The sequence below is a fragment of the Anomaloglossus baeobatrachus genome, chromosome 8 (genome assembly GCF_048569485.1).
Source record: "Anomaloglossus baeobatrachus isolate aAnoBae1 chromosome 8, aAnoBae1.hap1, whole genome shotgun sequence".
Classification (NCBI taxonomy): Eukaryota; Metazoa; Chordata; class Amphibia; order Anura; family Aromobatidae; genus Anomaloglossus; species Anomaloglossus baeobatrachus.
The window spans coordinates 85,235,821-85,258,950 of record NC_134360.1 but is presented as its reverse complement, the minus strand read 5'-3'; the positions used below and the strand labels follow the sequence as shown (position 1 = coordinate 85,258,950).

General features: G+C 48.8%; 1 protein-coding gene across 3 annotated transcripts in view; it reads right to left on the bottom strand.

The window, feature by feature from the left end:
• Nucleotides 1–3,067: 3,067 nt before the first annotated feature.
• The window catches only part of SUN2 (Sad1 and UNC84 domain containing 2), a 134,362-nt gene continuing 114,299 nt past the window's right edge, over nt 3,068–23,130 (bottom strand). For all 3 annotated transcript variants that reach the window (XM_075321857.1, XM_075321859.1, XM_075321858.1), the window contains 5 exons: nt 21,682–21,766; nt 21,487–21,602; nt 21,002–21,169; nt 3,937–4,029; nt 3,068–3,750 (listed from right to left, as the gene is read on the bottom strand). In XM_075321857.1, coding sequence (XP_075177972.1) covers nt 3,637–3,750; nt 3,937–4,029; nt 21,002–21,169; nt 21,487–21,602; nt 21,682–21,766 — 576 coding nt within the window. In that variant the 3' untranslated portion in view covers nt 3,068–3,636. The remainder of the gene's footprint in view (nt 3,751–3,936; nt 4,030–21,001; nt 21,170–21,486; nt 21,603–21,681; nt 21,767–23,130) is intronic.

Below are 23,130 nucleotides of genomic sequence, written 5' to 3'. Positions count from 1 at the left end.
AGCCAAGAATCAAGCACCCAGATAACAAGGCTGCAGGAATGGCAAGCGCGCATGCACGGGATCTCAAGGAGCTGATGGTGACGTCGCTCATGTAAATCCATTGTAACATGCCCACAGGGGCGTGATGATACCACGAAAAGCATGCACACGCCCATGAGGCGATGCGATGCCCAGGGGACTACAGCCTCTGATCATTTACATAGGGAATATGTAAGTAATAAAAAATGTATTATACATTCATATTACACAATATTACAACACAGGGATGGGTAGGAAGGGGTTACTAGGCCACACATCACCCTGCTTGTAGGTCAGAACGCATATGGGACCTGACAGGTTCTCTTTAAGTGTTCATTCTCAACTATAGAGTCCATATTCTTGCAGATTGTCTTACAGAATGTAGAGATTTATTTTCAAACGGACATTAAAAAGTATATATATATATCTCAATAATCAAATATCACACAATGAAATATGAAAAAGTCCAGCCAGATGAATGCTTCCGTCTGAAGATATGGAACAGTGCAAAAAAATGAAATAACAAAAAAAATGGAAATAAAAAATGTGCCATCTACATTCGAGGTGAAGCCAGGGTTTCCACCGTTACATTTAGAAGCCAGTGCAATAGCAGATAAATTAATACAGAAGCAAGTACTTAAATACAAGCATCGAGTACTTATGACAAAAAGTATACATCCTTCAAAATAATACTAGCATGACAATTACCACACGAGTGCAAGAACGAGCATGTTGGATGCCTTAATAGCCTGTGCATATAAACACACCATTGCGGGAATAGTCCCAATTACATGTCCGATTGGATTTGCTGGAGGAAGTAACAGGAAATGCAGTCCTGAGTACATAATACTTGTAGGTATATGGCATTCTTTACATTGTAAAATAATGATTAACTCTAAAAATATAGTCATAACGATCAGATATGTAAAATGATACTCCACAGAGCACTAAAAGGGGTTGTCCACCTGAATAAGTATATGATTAGATGTGCTTGCAACATAAAATATGTAGAATTTACTGATATACTAGTATTATCAAGGCTTCAGTGTCCCGTTTTTGCCACCCGTCAAGCTGTCCTTCTGGATTTGTAGGAGTGTCACCCCCTTGGCACATGACTAGTGAAGGGGGCCGGCTGCTTGAAAGTTCTCAAAATATGCTAGCCCTCTTCTGTCAAGGGTGATGCACAGTCAGGAGGGGCTCAGTGGAGTAGTTGAGCCTGCCCGACAGCCAGCCCCCTTCAAGCATGGCCCGTCATAGGCCAACACAAAGAAGGGACGCAAGTTTCCTTTCAATCTCAGAGCAAACCCAGATAATCAGCAAGACCTGATAGCAAAATAAAAGTATATTAGTAAGTTTCAGACGTAGAATTTTCTTTTTCCTGGCTGGGCAACCCACTTTGGACCAAAACAATGCATTTCCCTTTAGTTACTGTTATTGAGATCAGTGGAAGGAGCTATAAAAATTACAATCAATGACTACAGGGCATCCTGTACCGACAGTCTGTTAAAAATGATTAAATAGAGTACAATATGTTCTATCAAAATGCTTAGATAAGCAAAGGAAATTTGTCACTTGTTTTTGCTTTCCTATTGAAGGAAAGCAGAAATTAGGGGCAGAGACCCTGATTCCAGCAATTTGGGCATTGTGTAGTCTTAATAAGACAGTTTTATACCTTGCAGCTCCTTTTATGTAGCCCTTGATATTCATGAGCCATGTATAATTCCGCCCCCACCACTGATTGGCAGATTTCTGTCTATAGACATTAGGCTGCCAATCAGTGGTGTGGGCAGGGTGATACAGCGCTTATCACTGAGAGAACTAGCAGATCTGCAGCAGATAAAACTGTGCTTTTAGCAAAACCACAGCAAAAAGCCCAGTAAGCGATACTTTGCTGGAATTCGGGTCTCTGTTATCATTTTACTCTGTCCTTCAATTGCAATGAAAAACCTGGTGACAGATTCCCTTTAAATACTGCCTTTCAAAGGACAAGCAGGTAGATGGCATCCACAGTGCATAAATCAAGGCAGTTAAGTGCAAAAAGAACAATTATATACAGTTTAGTATAAATGTTGCTTCCAGCTTATCCTTAATTATGTGAAGGACACACAAGAGAGTGATCACAATATCCTTTGTTTCTCTACTGGAATAACATTATATTAAAGTGAATCTGTCACCACTTTTTTGGCGTATAAGCTGCAGCCGCCACCACCAGGCTCTTATATACAGCATTCTAACATGCTGTATATAAGAGCCCAGGCCGGGGGTATAACATAAAAAACACTTTATAATACTTACCTAACGGTCGCGCTGTGGGCCTAATTGGCGTCTCCGTTGTCCGGTGCCGACGCCTCCTCTTTCGGCCATCTTCGTCCTTCTTCTGAAGCCTGGGTGCATGAGGCGGCTACGTCATACACACTCGCCGGTCCTGCACAGGCGCACTACAATACTTTGATCTGCCCTGCTCAGGACCTGAATGTCGGCAAGTGTGGATGACGTCGTACCCGTCTTACCACCACGGCTAGAGAAGAAGGAGAACAAAGATGGCCAAAAGAGGCGGCGCCGGCACCGGACACGTCCATCAGGCCCACAGCGCGACCGTTAGGTAAGTATTATAAAGTGTTTTTTTATGTTGTACCCCCAGCCTGGGCTCTTATATATAGCATGTTAGAATGCTGTATATAAGAACCCGGTGGTAGTGGCCGCAGCTTATAGGCCGAAAAAACGAAAAACTGGTGACAGGTTCCCTTTAAAGGGGTTCTCCACTACTAGGACAACTCCTTCTGATTTCACGTAGGTAAAATAATAAAGCCTATACTAACCTCCCGTGCCGGCGCCCTTCCAGCGGTGTCCGGGCTCGCGGTGTAGGGGCTCACGTGCAGTCAATATGAAATGAGCGCAGCTGCGGCACTCAATTTCTGTTGACTAACTTGTTTAGTCCAAAGGCAAGGAGACAAGCCAGCACTGATTGGACGCAGGGCTTGTGTGATGTCACAAGCCCACGTGAGCCCCTACACCGCGAGCCTGGACACCGCTAGAAGGGCACCGGCACGGAGGGGTGAGTATAGCCTTTATATTTTACCTATGGGAAACGAGGATTCAGAAGGGGATGTTCTAACAGTGGACAATCCCTTTAAGGTTATTTACAATCTGAATAAACATAGAAGATTCATTTTATTGGTTTTACTAATCAATACGAGAATTTCCCATGGATGACATCATTCATTTAATGATCATTACTTGAATAAACCATAACTTCATGGATCAAAGAGCGAAAATGGCACATGTGTACAGAAATATAAGATTTATGGGATAACCTACCGTAAATGTATTAAACACATTATTATCAGATGGACACAGGTAGTATACGTATATTGCAATTTCTCTTGTGTGTGCCAAGATTACCAATACACTTCATATTATGTATAGCAGAAAATTAAACACATTATCCCTTTGGGCAGATCCGCTTCCAGAATATTATCATAATTTTTGTTCAGCAGATTATTTGCTGTAAAGCAATAATACATAATACTGCATCCACTAAGTCTGGCAAGAGAGCGGCTGCTCTATACTGATACTGGTCAGGATCCTTTTCACCCTGTGATTCTGTACAACGGTCCGCTACGGTTCAGCCTCACCGTGCACCCGGAAACGGTATATACAGGTGTACTCCGGATGACCCCAATTGCTTTGGATTCTCAGTTCTACCAAATCAAAGGGTGAGACGTTTTCCACCTTAAAATGTAAAAGAAAAGTAAGATAAAATAGTCGCAGCTGAAAAGCGTGGTTCGTTCCTGATAAGATATTTAGGTTCAGATCACAGTTCTCAAGATTGGAGGTGGTCCCTGTGGTTAATCTCCATTGAGTTATCGTCAATCATAAGGATAGATGATAACAGCTAAGTAAGAAAATGTTTATTACCTTCAAAGGAAAAGTCTGTATTGGATTTCCACTTTGGTTGTATGTGAAGTTTCCAAGGAGTACCCCTTCTTTCTGTGTCTCTTCTTCCAAACCCTGTAGGATTTTTATTCATTAAACACATGGAATACCAACTCTTTACTGATTAAACAAGAAATCATCATAAGTGATGAAGAATAGGTGTACAAAACTAAAGTGATTCATAATCCCAAATTAGTCATATTTGCTACATAAATGGCCCTTTCCATCATACCTTGTAAAATAACCCTCTTTAATCTATCTATATATATAATTGCCTTATTCTGTCTGTCTGTCTGTCTTGCTCCAAAATTGTGTCCTTACGGTGACACAAAGCTGATTGGCCGCTGGGCTCGCCATGGCCCCGCTCCCCCGCACGGATTGGCCGCTCGCCTCGCCTCGGCTCCTCCCCACGCATGGATTGGCCGCTCACCTCGCCTCGGATCCGCCCCCCCCGCTTGGATTGGCCGCCACTCACACTCAGACTCAGACGCAGACTCACACTCAGACTCAGACGCACACTCAGACTCAGACGCACACTCAGACTCAGACGTACACTCAGACGTACACTCAGACGTACACTCAGACTCACACTCAGACGCACACTCAGACGCACACAGACTCAGACGCACACGCACACTCACACTCAGACGCACTCAGACGCACACTCACACACTCAGACTCAGACGCACACTCACACGCACACTCACACGCACACTCACACACACACTCAGACGCACACTCAAACGCACACTCACACTCAGACGCACTCACACTCAGACGCACACTCACACTCAGACGCACTCACACTCAGACGCACACTCAGACGCACACTCAGACGCACACTCACACGCAGACTCACACGCACACTGACTCGCATGCACACACACACACACTCACACTCACACGCACACTCAGACTCACACGCACACTCACACTCACACGCACACTCAGACTCACACGCACACTCACACTCAGACTCACACGCACACTCACACTCACACGCACACTCAGACTCACACGCACACTCAGACTCACACTCAGACTCACATGCACACTCAGACTCACACTCAGACTCACACGCACACTCAGACTCACACGCACACTCAACGCAGCAGACACACAACACCCAACACACAAACACCGCGACACACACAAATATACGCACATACCGCACAACACACACATTGCACAAAACATACCTCCGCCCAAAACACACACACACACCCACACAAACCGTGCAACACACATACACAACGATACAGACACACAGCGCTCCACAAATAACGACACACAATGCAACACACAAACAACGCCGCTCTCACCCCCCGCTACACCCAGACAACACCCAGAACATGTACAGCCCCTACACAAACACTTGGTAACTACACACAACAACATCTATCTATATATATAACAAAAATCATACATTAACTACACAATACGTAAATTCTAGAATACCCGATGCGTAGAATCGGGCCACCTTCTAGTCTATATATATAATTGCCTTATTCTGTCTGTCTTGCTCCAAAATTGTGTCACGTGACAGTGTCACCGTAAATGTCATAAAAGTGACAACTGTCGGATTGGCTGCTGGGCTCGGCCTGGCCCCGCCCCCCCACGGATTGGCCGCTCGCCTTGGCCTGGCCCCGCCCCCTGCATGGATTAGCCGCTCTGGGCTTGGCCTGGCTCCGCCCCCCACGGATTGGCCGCTCGCCTCGGCCTGGCCCCGCCCCCCACATGGATTAGCCGCTCGCCCCGGACCTCCGCACGCACCTCCAGAAGAGAGAAGACAGAAGAAAGAAGACCCCGCAGTCATACTCACCAGACGCCGACCGGGAGCAGGTGAGCGCATCAAGGTCCTGCAGCGGCGGAACACACAGACACACACACACACACATAAGAACAGACACACACACATCAGATCACACTCACTCACTCTCACACACAACAACATCCAGTGATATCGCTTATTTCTCGGCGGCGATACTGTGCGTGCAGTGACCTTCCAGGACCTGCCTGAGGATCACATGGCCGGAAGCATGTGGTATCTCCGGATGTTGTGAGTGTGTGAGCGCATATGTGCGATATCGTCAGTGTGTGTGCGTGTATGCGATCGGGTGTGTGCGTGTATGCGATCGGGTATGTGCGTGTGTTCTGATGTGTGAGTGTATGTGATCGGATCTGTGAGTGTCGGCAGAGGAGCACGGCGTGCAGCACGGCATGCAGCACAGCTGCTAGGACCGCCCACCGGAGGGCACAGGGAGAAGTGGGGTGTGAGTGTATGAGATCTGATGTGTGCGTGTATATTGTCTGATGTGTGACTGTGGAGCACGATGGGGAGTGCGCAGCATGGGGGATGGAGCACGATGGGGGGTGCGCAGCATGGGGGATGGAGCACGATGGGGGGTGCGCAGCATGGGGGATGGAGCACGATGGGGGGTGCGCAGCATGTGGGGATGGAGCACGATGGGGACTGCGCAGCATGGGCGATGGAGCACGATGGGGAGTGCGCAGCATGGGGGATGGAGCACGATGGGGGACGGAGCACGATGGGGAGTGCGCAGCATGGTGGATGGCGCACGATTGGAGTGCTCAGCATGGGGGGATGGAGCACGATGGGGGGTGCGCAGCATGGGGGATGGAGCACGATGGAGGATGGAGCACGATGGGGGATGGAGCACGATGGGGGTGAATATGGGGGCTGCACTGAATAAATCACCTGGTCACTCAGCTGGATCGCTCTCTTCATTTTCACGATGGGGGGTGCGCAGCATGGGGGATGGAGCACGATGGGGGGTGCGCAGCATGGGGGATGGAGCATGATGGGGGGTGCGCAGCATGGGGGATGGAGTACGATGGGGGGTGCGCAGCATGGGGGATGGAGCACGATGGGGGTGCACACCTCCCCCCCCAAAACACACACACAGCGCCACACGCGCATTGCACAACACACCACACACACACTGGGAACCACAAACACCGCCCTACACAGCCACCCACACACACACAGACAACGCCGCACACACACAACACCCAACACACAAACACCGCGGCATACACAAATATACGCACATACCGCGCAACACACACACTGCACAAAACATACCTCCCCCAAAACACACACGCACTCCACACCCACACAAACCGCGCAACACACACAGCACCACACACACAGAACGCTGTAGACACACAGCGCTCCACAAACAATGCAACACACATACAACACCGCTCTCACACACACCCCCACCCAGACAACACCCAGAACATTTACAGTGCCCTACACAAACACTGGCAACTACACACAACAACATCTATATATATATATATAACAAAAAACATACATTAACTACACAATAAATTCTAGAATACCCGATGCGTTAGAATCGGGCCACCTTCTAGTATAAATATAATTGCCTTATTCTGTCTGTCACCAAAATGACGTCATTACAGTGACAACCGTCGCATTGGCCGCTGGGCTCGGCCTGGCCCCGCCCCTCCACGCACTGGACGCTCGGCCTGGCCCCGCCCCCCCCGAACCCACACGGAGCCCCGACTCCCAGGTGAGTGCTGCACCCCTGGGAGCCCACACCGGCAACCCAGCCGAGACATACCCTGTTGCTGTGGTTGCCGGCGTACGCTGGTAACCATGGTACACATCGGGTAACCATGGAAACCACTTTGCTTAATTACCCGATTGTGTACCATGGTTACCAACGTATGCCGACTCCCTGCCCATTCAGATCGTTGGTCTCCTGCTGTCAAACACGCCGATGCGTGCTGCACAGCAGGAAACCAACAAACAAAAAGTGAACCAGCACTGCCGCTTTGAATAGTTACCTGATGTGTACCATGCTTACTAGCTTGCCCCGGCTCCCGACACACGTGTCCCGGAGCCGGCGTACGCTGGTAACCATGATACACATCGGGTAACTATGGAAACTTCTTTGCATAGTTGCCCGCTCGGTCACGCCCCCCACACTGCCCGCTTGGACACGCCCCCCCACACACTCTGCTCGCTCGGCCACGCCCCCCACACATATTGGGCACCTATACACCTCCCCCCAGGACTACTCCACTTAAAATACACCCACTCTGCCCGCGCGGCCACGCCCCCCCACTCTGCCAGCTTGGCCACGCCCCACACACACATTGGGCACCTATACACATCTTCCCAGGACTACTCCACCTAATAGACACCTCCCCCCGAGGACTACTCCCATTATACTCCTCTCCCCCAGGACTACTCCTCCTATTAGACTCCTCTCCCCCCAGGACTACTCCTCCTATTATACTCCTCTCCCCCCAGGACTACGCCTCCTATTATACTCCTCCCCCCCAAGGCCTACTCCTCCTATTAGACTCCTCTCTCCCCAGGACTACTCCTCCTATTATCCTCCTCTCCCCCCAGGACTACTCCTACTATTAGACTCCTATCCACCGAGAACTACTACTCCTATTAGACTCCTATCCCCCCAGGACTACTCTTCCTATTATCCTCCTCTCCCTCCAGGACTACTCCTCCTATTATTTTCCTCTCCCCCCAGGACAATTCCTCCTATTATACTCCTCTCTCACCCCAGGACTACTCCTCCTATTATACTCCTCTCTCCCCAGGACTACTCCTCCAACACACACTGCACAAAACATACCTCCCCCCAAAACACCCCCACACCCACACAAACCGCGCAACACACACAGCACCACACACACAACGCTCCACAAGCAATGCAACACACACAACGCAACACACAGCACCACACACACAACGCTGCAGACACACAGCGCTCCACAAGCAACGCAACACACACAACGCAACACACAAACAACACCGCTCTCACACACCCCCACACCCAGAACATTTACAGCGCCCTACACAAACACTTGGCAACTATACACAACAACATCTATATATATATATATATATATATATATTATATATATATATATATTATATATATATATGTATATATAAAACAAAAATCATACATTAACTACACAATTAATTCTAGCATACCCGATGTGTTAGAATCGGGCCACCTTCTAGTATCTATATATTGATCCTATATACGGCATTGTTGGTCCATGTTCAGAGACTGTGATTTTGTGCACATTTCACAACAAAAATCCACAATAAAGCACAGTACAACGTGAGTGAGTTGGGTTCTACTAAGTATCACACACAATAAAAACCCAAATACGTTTTTGTGAAAATCCAAAGTATTCGTCAATAAAACAAAAATGTAAAATTGACCATATATTAATAAACCACAGTGATAGCAGAGCAAGTTACAGCTAGAACCAAAGAAGGGAATTTTGTTTACTTACCGTAAATTCCTTTTCTTCTAGCTCCTATTGGGAGACCCAGACAATTGGGTGTATAGCTTCTGCCTCCGGAGGCCACACAAAGTATTACACTTTAAAAAGTGTAACCCCTCCCCTCTGCCTATACACCCTCCCGTGCATCACGGGCCCATCAGTTTTGGTGCCAAAGCAGGAAGGAGGAAACTTATAAATTGGTCTAAGGTAAATTCAATCCGAAGGATGTTCGGAGAACTGAAACCATGAACCAAAAGAACAATTCAACATGAACAACATGTGAACACAAAAGAACAAACAGCCCGAAGGGAACAGGGGCGGGTGCTGGGTCTCCCAATAGGAGCTAGAAGAAAAGGAATTTACGGTAAGTAAACAAAATTCCCTTCTTCTTTGTCGCTCCATTGGGAGACCCAGACAATTGGGACGTCCAAAAGCAGTCCCTGGGTGGGTAAAAGAATACCTCGATAAAAAGAGCCGAAAACAACGGCCCCCTCTTACAGGTGGGCAACCGCCGCTTGAAGGACTCGCCTACCTAGGCTGGCATCTGCCAAAGCATAGGCATGCACCCGATAGTGTTTTGTGAAAGTGTGCAGACTCGACCAGGTAGCCGCCTGACACACCTGCTGAGCCGTAGCCTGGTGCCGCAATGCCCAGGATGCACCCATGGCTCTGGTAGAATGGGCTTTCAGCCCTGAAGGATTCGGAAGCCCAGAAGAACGGTAGGCTTCAGAATCGGTTCCTTGATCCACCGAGCCAAGGTTGACTTGGAAGCCTGCGACCTCTTATGCTGGCCAGTGATAAGGACAAAAAGCGCATCAGAACGGCGCAGTGGCGCCGTGCGAGACACGTAGATCCGGAGGGCTCTCACTAGATCTAACAAATGCAAATCCTTTTCACATTGGTGAATTGGATGAGGGCAAAAAGAAGGTAAGGAGATATCCTGATTGAGATGAAAAGTGGATACCACCTTAGGGAGAAAGTCCGGGACCGGACGCAGAACCACCTTATCCTGGTGAAATACCAGGAAAGGGGCTTTGCATGACAGCGCTGCAAGCTCTGACACTCTTCGGAGTGATGTAACCGCCACTAGAAATGCCACCTTCTGCGAAAGACGTGATAGAGAGACATCCCGCAGCGGCTCGAAGGGCGGTTTTTGAAGAGCCCGTAGAACCGTGTTGAGATCCCAGGGTTCCAGCGGACGCTTTTAAGGTGGGACTATGTGGCAAACTCCCTGCAGGAACGTGCGGACCTGCGGAAGCCTGGCTAGACGCTTTTGAAAAAAAAACACGGAAAGCGCCGATACTTGTCCCTTGAGAGAGCCGAGAGACAAACCCTTGTCCAATCCAGATTGAAGGAATGAAAGAAACGTGGGTAAGGCAAACGGCCAGGGGGTAAACCCCTTCTCAGAGCACCAGGCTAAGAAGATCCTCCAAGTTCTGTGATAGATCTTGGCTGACGTTGGTTTCCTGGCCTGTCTCATAGTGGCAATGACATCTTGAGATAACCCTGAGGACGCTAGGAGCCAGGACTCAATGGCCACACAGTCAGGTTGAGGGCCGCAGAATTCAGATGGAAAAATGGCCCTTGAAACAGCAAGTCTGGTCGGTCTGGGAGCGCCCACGGTTGACCCGCCGTGAGGTGCCACAGATCCGGGTACCACGACCGCCTCGGCCAATCTGGAGCGACGAGGATGGCGCGGCGGCAGTCGGACCTGATCTTGCGCAACACTCTGGGCAGCATTGCCAGAGGAGGGAATACATAAGGCAGTTGAAACTGCGACCAATCCTGAACTAAGGCGTCCGCCGCCAGAGCTCTGTGATCCTGAGACCGTGCCATGAATGCCGGGACTTTGTTGTTGTGCCGAGACGCCATGAGATCGACGTCCGGCGTTCCCCAGCGGCAACAGATCTCTTGAAACACGTCCGGGTGGAGAGACCATTCCCCCGCGTCCATGCCCTGGCGACTGAGAGAGTCTGCTTCCCAGTTTTCTATGCCCGGGATGTGAACTGCGGAGATGGTGGAGGCTGTGGCCTCCGCCCACAGCAGAATCCGCCGGACTTCTTGGAAGGCTTGACGACTGCGAGTGCCGCCCTGGTGGTTGATGTACGCAACCGCCGTGGCGTTGTCCGACTGTACGCGGATCTGCCTGCCCTCCAGCTACCGATGGAACGCCTTGAGGGCTAGAAACACTGCCCTTATCTCCAGAACATTGATCTGAAGGGAGGACTCTGTCGGAGTCCAGGTTCCCTGAGCCTTGTGGTGGAGAAAAATCGCTCCCCATCCTGACAGGCTCGCGTCCGTCGTGACCACAGCCCAGGATGGGGGCAGGAAGGATTTTCCTTTCAACAGAGAAGTGGGGAGAAGCCACCACTGAAGAGAGGTCTTGGCTACCAGAGAAAGAGAGACGTTCCTGTCTAAGGACGTCGACCTCTTGTCCCATTTGCGGAGAATGTCCCATTGGAGTGGACGCAGATGAAATTGCGCACAGGGAACTGCCTCCATTGCTGCCACCATCTTCCCCAGGAAGTGCATGAGGCGCCTCAAGGGGTGCGACTGGGCCCGAAGAAGGGATTGCACCCCTGTTTGCAGCGACCGCTGTTTGTCCAGCGGCAGCTTGACTATCGCTGAGAGAGAGGGGAGCCAGCACGATCTGAAATTGGCATGCATAATATAAAAAGTGAAAATTCACAGATTTATTCCAACTGTACTACAATAAAAAAAATGAGATTTTTAGCAAATAATTGATCAATTTTTTGGTTCTGCTTTTAACTTTATCTAGGAGGCCGCATGGCACATGAAATACAGAATGTAGAGTAGGACCCCCCTATTGAGATTTGCCGTGACGTTGGCAGGGGTGGCTCAAAAAATTGATCAATTATTTGCTAAAAATCTCATTTTTTTATTATAGTACAGTTGGAATAAATTTGTGAATTTTCACTTTTTATATGATGCATGCCAATTTCAGATCGTGCTGGTTATCTTTTTTTATCGCTGAGAGAGTATGAAACTCCATCCCGAGGTACGTCAGTGACTGGGTCGGGGTCAATTTTGACTTTGGAAAATTGATGATCCACCCGAACCTCTGGAGAGTCTCCAGAGCAACGGTCAGACTGTGTTGACAAGCCACCCGGGAGGGTGCCTTGACTAGGAGATCGTCTAGGTAGGGGATCACCGAGTGGCCCTGAGAGTGTAGGACCGCTACAACGGATGCCATGACCTTGGTGAAGACTCGTGGGGCTGTCGCCAGGCCAAAAGGCAGTGCCACAAACTGAAGGTGTTCGTCCCCAATGGCGAAACGCAGGAAGCGTTGATGCTCTGGAGCGATCGGCACATGGAGATAGGCGTCTTTGATGTCGAATGATGCTAGGAAGTCTCCTTGGGACATCGAAGCGATGACAGATCGGAGGGATTCCATGCGAAACCGCCTGGTTCTCACATGTCCGTTGAGCAATTTGAGGTCCAAAACGGGACGGAATGAGCCGTCCTTTTTTGGCACTACGAACAGGTTGGAGTAAAAACCCTGACCGCGTTCCTGAAGGGGAACGGGGATCACCACTCCTTCTGTCTTCAGAGTGTCCACCGCCTGAAAAAGCACAACAGTGCGCTCGGGGGGCGGAGATGTTCTGAAAAAAAACGAGCCGGAGGACGAGAGCTGAACTCTATCCTGTAACCGTGAGACAGAATGTCTCTCACCCATCGGTCTTGGACATGTGGCCACCAGGCGTCGCAAAAGCGGGAGAGCCTGCCACCGACCGAGGATGCGGTTTGGGGCGGCCGAAAGTCATGAGGAGGTCGCCTTGGAGACGGTGCCTCCGGCGGACCTTGGAGGACGTGACTTAGACCGCCATGCAGAAGAGTTTCTCTGGCTCTTCTGTGGCCTGTTGGACGAGGAGGATTGGGATCTGGCTGAGGGCCGAAAGGACCGAAACCTCGCTTGAACTTTCCGTTGCTGAGGTCTGTATGGTTTGGGCTGGGGTAAGAACGAGTCCTTCCCCTTGGATTGCTTAATAATTTCATCCAATCGCTCGCCAAACAGTCGGTCGCCAGAAAACGGCAAACCGGTCAAGAACTTTTTGGAAGCAGAGTCTGCCTTCCATTCGCGTAGCCACATGGCCCTGCGGACTGCCACAGAATTGGCGGATGCTACCCCTGTACGGCTAGCCGAGTCCAGGACAGCATTCATGGCGTAGGATGCAAATACTGACGCCTGAGAAGTCAAAGATGCTACTTGTGGCGCAGCAGTACGGGTGACCGCATTAATCTCAGACAGACAAGCTGAGATAGCCTGGAGTGCCCACACTGCTGCAAAAGCTGGGGCAAAAGACGCGCCTATGGCTTCATAGATGGATTTCAGTAGGAGCTCTATCTGCCTGTCCGTGGCATCCTTGAGCGATGCACCGTCAGCCACTGCTACTACTGATCAAGCCGCCAGTCTAGAGACTGGAGGATCCACCTTGGGACATTGAGCCCAACCCTTAACCACGTCAGAGGGGAAGGGGTAACGTGTGTCATTAAGGCGTTTAGTAAAGCGCTTGTCCGGGAAAGCCCTGTGCTTCTGGACAGCATCTCTAAAGTTAGAGTGATCGAAGAAAACACTCCGAGTAAGTTTAGGAAACCTAAACTGGTGTTTCTCCTGTTGTGAAGCTGAATCCTCTACAAGCGGAGTTGGGGGAGAAAGATCTAGCACCTGGTTGATGGACGCTATAAGGTCATTTACTATGGCGTCCCCTTCAGGTGTATCAAGATTGAGAGCAACGTCAGGGTCAGAGTCCTGGGCTGCGACCTCCGCCTCATCCTCTAGAGAGTCCTCAAGCTGAGACCCCGAACAACGTGATGAAGTCGGGGAAGATTCTAAGCGAGCCCGCTTAGCTGGTCTGGGACTGCGGTCCGTGCCGAAGTCCTGCACGTAATAATTAGAGGCCACATCAGGAGCACGCTTCGTCGCAGACCGAGAGGGGCCTGGGGGTGATCCCGCAGTGCCCGGGGCCTGTGTAAGGGCCGGTCTGGACTGCAAAGCCTCTAGAAACTGAGCAGACCATTTATCCATAGACTGAGTCATGGAATATGAAAGCGACTCAGAGAGTTTGTCAGCTAAAACAGCAAACTCTGTCCCTGCCATCTGGACAGGGGGAGCCGGCGGTTCTACCTGGGCCGAGGGACCCCCCAGTGCCTCAGGCTCCGGCTGAGCGAGTGCCCCAGTGCCCGAGCATAGGTCACAGTGAGGGTAGGTGGAACCTGCAGGTAGCATAGCCGCACAAGAGGTACAGGTAGCAAAATAACCCTGTGTCTTGGCACCCTTGCTCCTTTTGAACGACATGCTGTTTCCCAGGAGCGTGATCACTGAGGTATATAGCCACAAGCTAACAGTACAGCCGAACCGGAAAATGTATAAAAAAATAATGTATATATATATATACAGTTCAGCACCCTAGGGGGACCAGCACCGGGTAACCGGTGTGTCTTACCGACCGCTCCAGCGGTGTGTGGCCACCAGATTCCCTGCCTCGGGTCTCCCAGAGCTGCAGCCAGAAGTCCTCCACCGGCAGAATATGTTAAAACATGGCTGTCGGCGTTCACAGGGGAGGAGGGAGCCGTGGGCGTAACTACAAAAGTGCGGGAATCTGGTGCCCCAGAGTGATTAGTGAGGGGGGAGGAGGACAGCTACGTGTGCTCCAGCCCTCACTGTCGGCGTCAGACCGACCGTCCCGCCCTTACCCCTGACTGGCAGGCCCGGGGGCGGGAGTTTAGCTGTCAGCGTTCTGTACTAGGCCGCAAAAGCTGGGGACTAAAGTAAAAACCGCGGCCGGCAAGCAGGCACGGTCGGCGCGGTAGTCACGGTCAAAAATCAACACCGCAGTCGCTGCAGCGTCTGAGGCCAAGGTGCTCCATGCACCGGTCCAAAGGGGACACAGAGTACCTGTAGATGCAGGGTCCTTCCCTGTCGATACTCAGTCTCCTGTCCAGCAGATTCCCCCAGGGGCTGCGGAGGGAGCCCGGTCCCAGTGCCTGGATGACCGGTTAGGATCCCACTTCACCCAGAGCCCCTAAGGGATGGGGAAGGAAAACGGCATGTGGCTCCTGCCTTTGTACCCGCAATGGGTACCTCAACCTTAACAGCACCGCCGACTCAGTGGGGTGAGAAGGGAGCATGCCGGGGACCCTGTTAGGGGCCTTCTTTTCTTCCATCCGATATAATTAGCAGCTGCTGCTGACTAAAATGTGGAGCATTGTGTGCATGTGTGCCTCCAACACAAAGCATAAAACTGATGGGCCCGTGATGCACGGGAGGGTGTATAGGCAGAGGGGAGGGGTTACACTTTTTAAAGTGTAATACTTTGTGTGGCCTCCGGAGGCAGAAGCTATACACCCAATTTGTCTGGGTCTCCCAATGGAGCGACAAAGAAATATAGTATTCTGTTTTGATTTTGTGAGTCCAGAAAACAGCTTTGGCCGATCAACTGCTGCTTAATCTATGCTTCTGTAAGTGTATACAGTCATAGCTGAAAATGTTGGCCCCATTGAAATTGTTCCAGAAAATGAAGTATTCCTCCCAGAAAATGATTTCAATTACACATGTTTTGTCATATACATTAATTTCCTTTGTGCGTATTGCAACGCAAACAAAAACAGACAAAAATAAGCAAATTGAACATAATTTCACACAAAACTCCAAAATGGGCAGGACAAAATTATTGACACCTTTCCAAAATTTGTGGGGAAATAACTTGTTTCAAGCATGTGATGCTCATTCAAACTCACCTGTGGCAAGTAACAACTGTGGGCAATATGAAAATCACACCTGAAACCAGATAAAAAGAGAAGTTGACTGCATCTTTGCATTGTGTGTCTGTGTGTGTCACACAAAGGCTAGGTTCACACACTGCGGTTTTTTGACGCTGCGTTTTTGTGCTTTTTTTAGCGCTAAAAATGCACAGAAACGCAGCGTCTTTAAAAACGCATGCAAAAAACGCATGCGTTTTTACCACGTTTTGGTGCGGTTTTGGCTGCGTTTTTTCTCACTGCGTTTTTCTGCGTTTTTTTTTATCAGTGAACATTGCCATTAAAGATTGTTGAAAAAAAAGAAAAAAGGTCTGATGTCATTTCCTTCTTCCATATGTTCTTCATTCTCCACTAGTGTATGAAGAGCAGACCGCTGCAGAACTACAAGGCTCAGCATGCTCCATCCAGGACTGTATGCTGGAGGGAGAGTCAGGGGGAGCAGACCTACAAGGCTCAGCATACTCCTTCCAGGACTGTATGCATGATTTCTTTGCCCCCCGAAACAAAAAAATGACGTGAGCTTCGCCATATTTTTGTATGCTAGCTGGGTACAGCAGGCAGGTACGGGCTGCCCCCAACCCCCAGCTGCCTATTTGTACCCGGCTGGGAACCAAAAATATAGGGAAGCCCTTTTTTTTTTTTTAATTATTTCATGAATTTCATGAAATAATTAAAAAAAAAAAAATGACGTGAGCTTCGCCTAATTTTTATGTCCAGCTAGGCAGCTGGGGATTGGAATCCACAGTGCAGGGTGTCCATGCTTTCTGGGCACCCCCGCTGCGAATTGCAGTCCACAGCCACCCCAGAAAATGGCGCTTTCATAGAAGCGCCATCTTCTGGCGCTGTATCCAACTCTTCCAGCTGCCCTGGTGACGGTGGCTCGCTGGGTAATAATGGGGTTAGGACTAGCTGTATATTATCAGCTGGCCCTAAGCCCGAAATTCATGGTGTCACGCCAATATTAGACATGGCCACCATGAATTTCTAGTAAAGATAAAAAAAACCACAACACACAGAAAATATTTTTATTAGAAATAAAACACAACACAATTAGTGACTCCATCTTTATTGAAATAAAGAGCCCCCCTCCGCAGTAATCCTGGGTCAAGGGTCCCGCGCCATACAATCCGGATCCAATATCATCTGATCGGTTTGCTGGAAGGCAAAGCGATCAGATGATGTGTCAGGTTCCAGGATGTGAATCACATCACACATCAGCTGATTGTATAAATGGCTTTTATACAATCAGATGATGCATCAGTGCAAAAAAAAAACCAAAAAAAAACAACAACTCACTTATGTGCTGATTACCGGCAGCTCCTGGAGTGGAGTCTGATCCCGTCCGATCGCTGCAGGAGCTGCATCAGGGATGAAGTGTCTTGACGGCATCTGCTGACAGGTTAAGCCGGCCGGGCGCCGGCGTCACGATCAGCTGACGCGTCAGGTGACTGCATCAGGTGATCCATCGCCAGGTCCTGCATCCATCGCACGTACCCGGGGAGACTGCACACAGCCGGAGCGGCGGTACCAGGAAGAGGAGCTGGGAGCGGGCATGGCACCGGGAGTCTGCAGACAGGTGAGTATGAAATTTTTTTTTTCTACTGTTTACTTTTGTTTTCGCAGCTGCTCCACCTCCCGCCCAGACAGAACGCCGCACGGGAGCTAACATGCACAGGACGGGAGGTGGAAGCGGCGGTGACGGTACCGGGAGGATTCACGCTTCTGTATTTACTGACAGAAGGAATCCTCTTCCTGTACATGTCACTTTACTACCCACCTCCTGCGTTTATAGCTGTGTTTTTGGTCTTAGAAGCGCACCAAAACGCAGCTATAATAACAATTTGCGTTTCTCATTGTGTCTTTCAACATCCCATTGCACTCAATGGGTGAAAAACGCGGGAATAATTGACATGCTGCGTTTTTGTGGTCACCACAAAAACGCAGCTGAAAAAAAACGCTGTGTGCAGACAGCAAAAATGAAAACTCATAGACTTTGCTGGGGGAAGCAAAGTCATCCAGTTTTCTGGGCAAAAACGCACCCGAAAAACGCGCAAAAACGCCGCGAAAAACGCACTGTGTGAACTTACCCTAAGTATAGAGAACAGAAAGAGGAGAGAACTATCTAAAGACTTGAGAACCAAAATTGTTGAAAAAGATCAACAATTTCAAAGGTTAGAAGTCCATCTCCAGACATCTTAATGTTCCTTTCTCAATGGTGCGCAACATAATCAAGAAGTTTACAACCCACGGCATTGTAGCTAATCTCACTGGACATTGATGAAAGGTTGTAATGCAGGATAGTCTGTATGCTGTATAAGCAGTCCCAATCAATTTCCAAAGAAATTCAAGCTGTCCTTCAGGCTCAGTGGCACCACTATCAGCGTGAATTATCTGTCCACATTTGAATGAAATGTTATGGCAGGAGACCCAGGAAGTTCCCTCTGCTGAGACAGACATAAAAAGCTAGATTGCAGTTCCAAAATGTATGTGAGTTAGGGTACCTTCACACTTAGCGATGCAGCAGCGATCCGACCAGCGATCTGACCTGGTCAGGATCGCTGCTGCATCGCTACATGGTCGCTGGTGAGCTGTCAAACAGGCAGATCTCACCAGCGACCACTGAACAGCCCCCAGCCAGCAGCGACGTGCAAGCGACGCTGCGCTTGCACGGAGCCGCCGACTGGAAGCTGCGGAGACTGGTAACTAAGGTAAACATCGGGTATGGTTACCCGATGTTTACATTAGTTACCAGCGCTGTGTGCAGAGAGCAGGGAGCCGCGCACACTGAGCGCTGGCTCCTTGCTCTCCTAGCTGCTGTACACATCGGGTTAATTAACCCGATGTGTAATGCAGCTACATGTGCAGAGAGCAGGGAGCCGCGCACACTGCTTAGCGCTGGCTCCTTGCTCTCCAAGCTGCTGTACACATCGGGTTAATTAACCCGATGTGTACAGCAGCTACATGTGCAGAGAGCCGGAGCCGGCAGCACAGGCAGCGTGAGAGCTGCGGATGCTGGTAACTAAGGTAAATATCGGGTAACCACCTTGGTTACCCGATGTTTATCTTGGTTACAAGCTTACCTCAGCTGTCAGATGCCGGCTCCTGCTCCCTGCTCGCTTCATTTGTCGCTCTCTTGCTGTCACACACAGCGATCTGTGTGTCACAGTGGGAGAGCGGCTTTGAAGAAAACGAACCAGGGCTGTGTGTAACGAGCAGCGATCTCGCAGCAGGGGCCAGATCGCTGCTCAGTGTCACACACAGCGAGATCGCTAATGAGGTCACTGCTGCGTCACAAAAAGCGTGACTCAGCAGCGATCTCGGCAGTGAGATCGCTGTGTGTGAAGCACCCCTTAAGGCCGATTTATACGCAACAACATCACTAACAAGATATCGTTGGGGTCACGGAATTCGTGACACACATCCGCCTTCGTTAGCGACGTCGTTGCGTGTGGAACGCACAAACGACCTTTAACGATCAAAATTAATTACCTAATCGTTGATGCGTCGTTCCTTTCCCGATTATCGTTGCTGTTGCAGGACACAGGTTGTTTGTCGTTCCTGCGGCAGCACACATCGCTATGTGTGACACCGCAGGAACGAGGAACATCACGTACCTGCGGCCTCCCACAATGAGGAAGGAAGGAGGTGGGCGGGATGTTCGTCCCACTCATCTCCGCCCCTCCGCTTCTATTGGGCGGCTGCTTAGTGACACCGCGCGAACCGCCACCTTAGAAAGGAAGCGGTTTGCCGGCCACAGCGACGTCGCTAGGCAGGTAAGTAAGTGTGATAGGTGTAAGCGATGTTGTGTGCCACGGGCAGCGATTTGCCCGTGACGCACTACCGACGGGGGCGGGTACGCTCGCTAGCGATATCGATAGCGATATCGCTGTGTGTAAAGAGCCCTTAAGCCAAAATCTTTCTGTGAAAGTGTCTTGTGGACAGATGAGATCAATATAGAGCTTTTTGGTAAAATACATCATTCTACTGTTTCCTGAAAATGGAAGAGGCCTACAAAGAAGAGAACACTGGACCTACAGTCACATATGGTGGAGATTCAAAAAAATGTTTTGGGGTTGTTTTGCTGCCTCTGTTACTGGGTGCCTTGACTGTGTGCAAGACATCTGTCTGGTTATCTGAAGATTAATAAAGGATTTTGGGTTGCAATGTAGCGCCCAGTGTCAGAAAGCCAGGTGTGCGTCCTAGGTCATGGGTCTTCCAGCAGGACAATGACCCAAACACTTCAAGAAGCCCCCAGAAATGGATGGAAACAAAGCGCTGGAGAGTTCTGAAGTGGCAGCAATGAGTCCGGATCTAAATCCCATTGTCTACTGTGGAGAGATCTTAAAATTGCTGAGTCCGAGATTCCAGGTGAGAGGAGTAAGAAGCTTGTGGACAGTTATAGGAAGCGATTGATTGCAGATATTTTATTCCAAGAGGTGTGCAACCAAATATTAATTTCAGCTTGTCAACAATTTTGTCTGGCCGATTTTTGGAGTTGTGTGAAATTATGTCCAATTTTCCTTTTTTATGTTGTTCCAATACACATAAAGGAAATAAACATAAGCATAACAAAATATGTGAAATTGCAATAATTTTCAGGGAGAAATACTTCATTTTATGGATCAATTTCAAGGGAGCCAACACTTTTGTCCATGGCTGTATGTATATATCAGTGTAAGGACATACAAACAAACGGAAAAAAAAACAACTTTTTTGGCTTAACTAAACAGGTAGCCAAAAAGAGAGGTCTTTTATCTTCTCCCATTCTGCTGGATTGTGCATTCATATAGAAATGGCTACCATAAGTATACCACATTGTATCCATTTTTTACAATGGGTACCTATGGTGGATGGATGCCCTTGCTTCCTTCCAGACTCTGGCCACCGTCAATATCTCATTGACGTGTGTGTCCAATAGCCAAAACCAATGTGTGCACTTAGCCATACTTACATAAACTGCAAACTCCTTAGGTGCGCTTGCAATTGTGGACTTTGGTGACAAGGACCGGGGAATGTGATCCAACGTGACGGCTGTTGGTTTGATACGACTAGAGAGCCGGATAACAGCGTAGCCATGAGAACCTCGAAATGCCCAGCAGTTACCAGGGTTTGAATCCGGCTGAAAAAGAAATAAAATAATACTTGGTGATATTTGACAAAGTGGGAAAAAATTTTGAGGGAAATTCACCAAACACTAAATGCCAAAACCCCGTTATATAACAGTCACCAATTTTTCTGCACCATGTAGATGCGCAAAGATTGAGTGAGTTTTGACGTTTTTATACTTTCTCCACCGATTTTCTAATAAAATGGTCGGAGTGTAACAGGTGTATAGCTAAAATGATTACAGAAATGTACTCTAGCTCTTCTGACTTTTGATGAATCCCCCTTAGTTTTTAGCGACACATGATAAATTCATGAAACCAGAACTCCTACCTGAAGTATTACACGAGGTGACTGGGACTGGTACCAAAGGGGGACCCCAAACAGGCTGATTAAAGCAGTCTTTGTTTCATATGTTTCAGAACATCTTGTATTTAAGACACTGGCACCTAAACACAGACATGTAATTAAAAACTTATGACAAGTCAACATTAGACTTATGGGTAAACTAAGGAAAGAGGCGCCAACCTGACGACTCCAGAGCGTAATCTACAAGCCCAATCCGGTCCTCGCTGTATCTCTGCAGAGCACGGTTCACTATTTCATACACCTCCTACACAAAAAAAAAGACAAACGTTTTATGTGGGTCTTACAAAGGTGTTCAATATTCTAGAAAGTGTGTTGATTTCAGAAGAGAAGTTTTTATTTTTCTAGTTTTAATTTTTGGGAAAGGTTTTCTGCATTTCCTGCCCTTTATTCTATCTGCTCTGTGGATCAATTGTCTGTCTTGTTCCTAATATCTGCTATTTTTCCCTCTTTTTTATATTCTATCTTGTAACTTTCTATTATAAATTACATTTGTTCAGTACTGGGAGCTGCTTCAGGTGTTCTTAGTGTCAGACACATTTGTTTTAGATTTTCTCTCTTCTGGGCATGTCCCTCTCCAAAACAAGTTCTATGTATCCAGGATGTGACCGTTTCCGCCATCTCTCACTTGTCAGCACAGCTTCATTTCTGTACTGATTTACCCGTCTAGTACAGCCCCTTTGAGATCTTGTGTCACAAAATGGTGGTGTGAAGTGTGGAAGGAGCAGGGGTCCACAGAATGGTTTAATCACCTCTTCTTCCTATAGATTGTCCAGTCTGTAATACTTTCCTGATCTACACTTGATCCACTACAGTCTGGTTGAATCAACCCTTGCAGCACCACTGCAGCATTTTGTTTTTTTTTAATTATTTCAGAGCTGGAGTGCAGCTTTAAATGTAAGTCCCCTTACCACTGTCTGATACTCACCTTCCGTTGTCTTCATGGCTCCAGTCGATCTGTGGGGATTTGTGACTTGCCAGCAGCTCCAGTGTTTCATGGAGCATGCTGGAGGTTACAATTCAATATAACTCTATGAGAACCTTGTTCTGGCTCTCAAAGAGATGCACTGAGACCGTGTAACGCAACTTCTGACTTACGGCTAGTCAGAAGTTATGGGATAAGAAGGTGCCGTGGGACCAGTGTGGTGTAGGTAAAAGGTCAATCCACCAGAAGGTGAGCACATGGCAGGGGGCTTACATTTAAAGGGAACCTGTCAGGTGAAATATGCACCCAGAACCATGAGCAGTTCTGGGTGCACATTGCTAATCCCTGCCTAACTGTCCCTGTATCTAGTAGCATACATAAAGAGATCTTTAGAAAAGGTATTTCTAAAGATCCTTTATAATATGCTAATGAAGCCAGCAACTAGTCGCAAGGGTGTTAGTTCCCTTGGCTAGTCGGCCCCCTTAGCATGTTAGCACGCCCACATGCTAATGAATGTGCAGTGTCAGAGGCATGATCGCGCTCACCTCTGTGTTGCCACCACCTCAGACGCTGGTTTTCGGCTCAGTACGCATGATCCCTGGACTTAGTCATGATTACTATGAAGCCGGGTGTACGCGTCCTGGCTTCAAACTGGTGTAGTTGTGTAATGCGCATGCCTGGAAGTA